Source organism: Rhea americana, unplaced genomic scaffold, assembly GCF_003343005.1.
Source record: "Rhea americana isolate MKP2758 unplaced genomic scaffold, rheAme1 scaffold_33, whole genome shotgun sequence".
Taxonomy (NCBI): Eukaryota; Metazoa; Chordata; class Aves; order Rheiformes; family Rheidae; genus Rhea; species Rhea americana.
Window position 1 is genome coordinate 97,229 of NW_028186457.1, and position 4,987 is coordinate 102,215.

At 70.4% G+C, this 4,987-nt stretch overlaps 1 protein-coding gene across 1 annotated transcript in view; it reads right to left on the bottom strand.

The window, feature by feature from the left end:
* Positions 1–4,987, bottom strand: part of SPEG (striated muscle enriched protein kinase) — a 39,168-nt gene that overhangs the window by 22,332 nt on the left and 11,849 nt on the right. Inside the window, exons 4-7 of the mRNA XM_085311036.1 lie at positions 4,515–4,893; positions 2,099–3,618; positions 1,136–1,279; positions 4–186 (exon numbers count right to left, since the gene is read on the bottom strand). Of these exons, the coding sequence (XP_085167162.1) occupies positions 4–186; positions 1,136–1,279; positions 2,099–3,618; positions 4,515–4,893 (2,226 nt within the window). The remainder of the gene's footprint in view (positions 1–3; positions 187–1,135; positions 1,280–2,098; positions 3,619–4,514; positions 4,894–4,987) is intronic.

Consider the following 4,987-nt stretch of genomic DNA (forward strand, 5'->3'; position numbering starts at 1 on the left):
CACCGGGCCGCACGCTGAGGATGGCGCTGCAGCAGGTGGCCCCCACCTCGTTGGCCGCCGTGACCGTGTACAGCCCGGCGTCGGCTACCCGGGCGCTCCTGACCAGCAGGGTATGACGCTCGCCCTCCGCCTTGATGGGGCGCGCGGTGCTGCTCCTCAGCGGGACCCCGTCCTTCCTCCAGGACACTGTGGGCAGAGACAGGGTCACTCCGGCTCCCCCAGGGCTGGAGAGCCCCCACTCCCCCAGGCATCTGTAGGGGGAGCCTGCAAGGCGAGAGGCTCCTCTGCCCCAGCTGCGCACCCCCCTGCCACGGGGAGCAGCCCCAGGTTCCCCAGCCTCCGGTGGAGGGAGTGGTGCCAGTCCCTCTCTGGCATCCTCCTGCCCTCCAAGGGAGGGTGCAGGGGGCACCAGGGCTGCCCAGGATTCAGGGCCAGTTTGCTGGTGCCCATCTCTGCAGCTGGGTCTGGCTGTTCCTGGCACTAACCCTGGCTGGCCAGGGTCCCCTGCCCAAGTCCTTGCTGCCTGTATGCCCTGACCCTGAGGCTGGGAACCGGGGCTCTGCCACCAGGAAGCCACCCAGGTTGTCCCAGCAGCATCCTGGAGCAYCACCTGCTTGTGTCTGCAGGGCGCTCAGCAAAGCTTCTCCTCTTGCTTTCCCGTAGCCCGGTGGGGGGGAATTAGCAATATTTCCCCTACACGTCCCCTGTCACCCTGCCCGCTGCACCGTAGCATGTCCTCTGCACCCAAGCAGCTCACTTCAGCCTGGGTGGTGTGACAGGGGTGCCCCTAAGGTGGGCATGTCACATTCCTGTAAAGTGCAGAGCCGCAGCTCTGTGAGCCCAGGGCTCCTGGCCGCCTGTCCCACTGGGTGCACAGCCTGGCAGCTGCACTCTCATGGCCTGTGGCGAACGCCAGCCACTCTCCCCTACTCAGGGGCCTCATGGCTCATGTGGCCTCCAAGGGACAACTCAGCACATGCGCTCTGCAAGCACAGCACTGCCTGGGCTCGGGGTGGGGGCATGTGGACATGCTGGGAGGCAGTGGCAGGACTGTGCTGGAGCACCACAGCGCCTGGCGCGGGGCCCTGCTGCCGCCCCGGCTGGCTCGGGCTCCCGAGCCTCCGAGCTCGCTCACCTTCTGGCTGGGGGTTGGCCGTGACGATGCACTTGAGCAGCACCTCTGCGCCCACGGCCACCGCCATGTCCTGAATGGGGATCTCAAAGATGGGCGCTTCCAGGGGGTCTTCGCCAGCTGAGACGTAGGAGTCATCGGAGGACTCTGGACAGGGAGAGATGAGCCACGTGGCTGTGAGCAGGGCAGGGAGGTCTCCCGCAGGCACAGAAAGCAGATCCTGTGCGGCGCCAGGCAGCACACAGGCTGAGCTGGGGGCTGGCGTAACCCTCTGCCCATCCCTCCCCTGCCAGAGCACTGGCAGCTCACGCCCCACGTCATTAGGGGGGTGGTAGCAGGTCCCTGGGCCACTGCAGAGAGGAAAGAGCCACGACAGGCTCAGCCAAGGAGCAGTGCCTGGGGCAGGACCAAGCTGGGCGCGACGGAGCAGGGAGCTCCTCAAAGACAGCGCGGCTCTGGGAACGAGAGGCAGTGGCGGCGGAGGGAAGGAGGAAGGCAGCGCGGCATCTCTGTCCCCAGGCCAAGCCGCCACAATGTCCTCGGAGTGCCCTGTGTGTACCACYGCACACAGCCCGCCTGGGCCAAGATGCCACGGGTGCCCAGCAGGCCCAGCATGGTTTCAGAGCAGCCCAGGGCTGGGTGCCAGCGGGTGCCCGAGGCCAGCACAGCACATCCCTCCAGGCCACGCACAGAGAGAGGCATCAGCAAGCATCGCGACCTTGAGGCTCAGCAAACTGGTACTCCGGTTTGGGTTATCGAGCTGGTTGGTGCCAAGGTGGCAACCTCCAGAGCAGGCTGTGCCCCCCGCCTGCCCCATCTCTGCTCTCTCTGGTGCAGCTGGGGGCACCCCGTGGCCAGAGATGGGCAGGTGGTGCTGGGGCAGGGGCACACTGGGGTCCCTAAGCCCGCACAGGGGATGGCTGGGCCACCTCTGTGCCCATGGCAAGCAGGAAAGCGATGCCCTACCCAGCTCCGGAGAGGTGGGCCTGGCTCGGCGCCCCTTCCCCTTGYTCCGCGTGCTCCTGCCTTCCTGAGCCGTCCGGACGCTGTCTTTCTTCTCTGACACCTTCGGCTGCCTTCTCTCCGGCTCCCTGCCCGCGCCGTGCTGCCCAGCCCAGCTTTTCTCCAGGCGGGCCTCCTGCTCCAGGCCCGGCTTCGCCCAGGGCAGGAACCGCACCTCCGAGGGCCCCTCCGGCCGCCGGTACAGCCCGTGGGGCACGGCCAGCCTCGCGGCCAGGGCTTCGCCCCCCGGCCCAGGGGCCCTGGCTCCACCGGCGGGGCCCCCGTCCAGGCACGGGATCCCTTCGGCGGCGCCCGCCTCCGGAGGAGCCGCCCGTGCCAGCGGGGTGGCTTGCGCTAACGGCCACTGCTCCTTCTTCTTCACTTCCCCGGTGCCTTCTTGCTGCAGACTTTTCTTGGCGCCCGCCTCCGCCGCCTCCGCGGGCAGGCTGCTCCGCGCCAGGGCTTTCCGCCCGCGCGGCGCCCCCCGCCCCGGCTCGTCGTTGGGCCCCACCAGCGCCACGCTGGACAGCGCGAGGTGCTGGATGACGTGCGTGTTCTCCGCCGGCGGGAAGGCCTTCTGCGGCGGGGCTCTGCGGCCGGCGGCGCCTTGCAAAGACTGGGTCCGGTGCGCCCGGGGGGCCGCGGGCTCGCTCGCCGCCGGGGGCGACGGCGCTCGGGGCGGCCCGGGCTTCCCCAGCTCCTGGGAGCGCCTCAGCTGCTGCTTGGAGACCGTCCGCTTGATGCGGCTCAGCTCCTCCGAGAACTTGTGCTCGATGTCGTAGACGCGGCTGGCGAACCTGCCCCGCTCGTCGAAGGAGGCGGCTTTCTGGCGGAAGGCCAGGCGCCGGCAGGCCGCGCTGCCCAGCTCCGAGCGCGTCCCGTCCCGCACGTCCTCCCGCGAGCTGCCCGGCGTGCAGGGCCGGCGCGAGTCCAAGCCGGGCTGGTCGAAGGAGCGCGTCTTGCGCAGGGGCAGCCAGGGGTGCTGCGCGGGGAAGGGGCTGTCCGCCTGCTCCAGGCTCTTCCGACGCTCCTCGAAGTACTGCAGCCTCTCGAAGATCCTGGAGCCGGAGCGCACCAGTTTGGGCGATGCCCGGATGGAGACGCGGCTGGACGTGTCGCTCATGGGCGTCTGAGGACGGGACTCCTGCGTGCTGGCCTGCGAGTACGCCGAGGACTTGGGCTTCTTGATCTTCTCCTCGTACTCCTCAGGGACGGTGTCCTGGTACTCGGCCGGCACCGCGGACTTCTTGCGGGGGGTGACGGGGGTGAAGGAGGGGACGCCGGGGCCACGGACACCGGGCTGGCCCACGGCTCCGGAGGACGGGGGTGGGCACGGGCCGGCGCGGGGGGACGGCGAGCGGAGGATGGGGGGCTTGGTGGTCAGCGGCAGGGCCGCGGGGGATCTCGGGGGCTCGGCGCCGGGCTTCGGAGACACGGAGCCGCCGTGGGGGTCATCTCTCCGGTAGCCCCCCTGGGGGATGCTGCTGCAAGCAGAGAGGACACAGGAGAGCGGTTCAGAGCCCTTCCTCGCCCGCGCGCTGCCTCAGCCCTGCCAGCCCCGACCCCAGCGCCGCCGCAGCGGGAGCACGGTGACCCCAGGACTGTGGAGCCCACAGGGGTCCAGCCGTGCCGAGACCACCGGGGACTGGGGCACCCGTCCGGGCAGAGGTGTCTGGGGCTGTGACACCGGACACGCAGCGAGTGCCCCTCCCAGGGCTGCCGTGCAGACAGTGATGGAGGGAGGAGGGCCGTGGGGCGCCCCAGGGATGTCCTGGTGCACCCGGCCCAGGCCAGGTCTTCGATGGGGCAGGCGGGGGAGGCACCGACCCCTCCGCTCCAGGCACGTCCTCCCAGCCCGCCGCCCCGGCCCCGCCGCCCGGCCCCGCCGGCAGTGCAGCCAGCAGGGCTGAAGTTTGCCGTGCAGAAATCATAAGGTGGAGATGAGGTTCTGGTGGAACAAGCAGCCTCGAACGCAAAGGGGCGGGATGGAGGTCGAAGGAGCAGCCTGCGGGCATGGGAAACCAAAGGCGGCGGGGAGGGAAGGGGGCTCCGAGCTCGTCAGCAGGTCCCTGCGCCACGGCGGGTCCCCYGTGCCGCGGGGACCGAGCGCGGCAGAGCCCCGGCAGCTCAGTCTAGCCACAGCAGAAGGGACGCAGCTCCAGGACCTGCTGGGTCCGGCCCCCTCACCCCAATACCTGTCCCCTCCTCTCCCCAGGCTGCTGCAGGGGACAGCACTGCCGACGGCTCAGAGCCTCCGTTCCTCCTCCRGCAGGGAGAAGCCAAAGAAAGCCCCAGGCAGAGGGGAGAAGATGGCTGCGGGGGTTGGAAGGAGATGGCCCCAGCGCGACGTCCCCTCCGCGCACTTCCCCGGGCTACTTACACGTGGAGCGAGAGCGCCCGTCCTCGGTACAGGCTGAAGGCGCTGCCGTAGGGGTCGCTGGCCACCGAAATGCTATCCTCCGACCCCCAGCTCGTGCCCACCAGATTAGCCCGTGATGCCCGCACCAGCGGCTCGACGCCCAGGTGCCGCACCTCGGCGCCGTGCGGGGCCTGCGCGTTTGCTTGCCTTGGGGATCCCTGCGGCTGCCGGGCACCGGGGCGGAGGTAGGGTCCCCTTGTGGGGAGGCTGGCGTCCGTCTCCTTCTCCACCACGGTCTGCTGGCTGCCCGACCAGCTGGAGCGCTCCTCCGCCTGCGACAGGGCCAGCGCCGAGGTCGGCGTCGTGTTCGCGGAGGCGTCCACCAGCGTGTCGGACTCGCCTGGAAGGAGCGGGGTGAGCCGCCGCGGGGTGCTGGCGCGCGCAGCCCGGCACCCTGCCCCGGGCGCGCAGCCGGCACGGGGCCCCGACCCCGC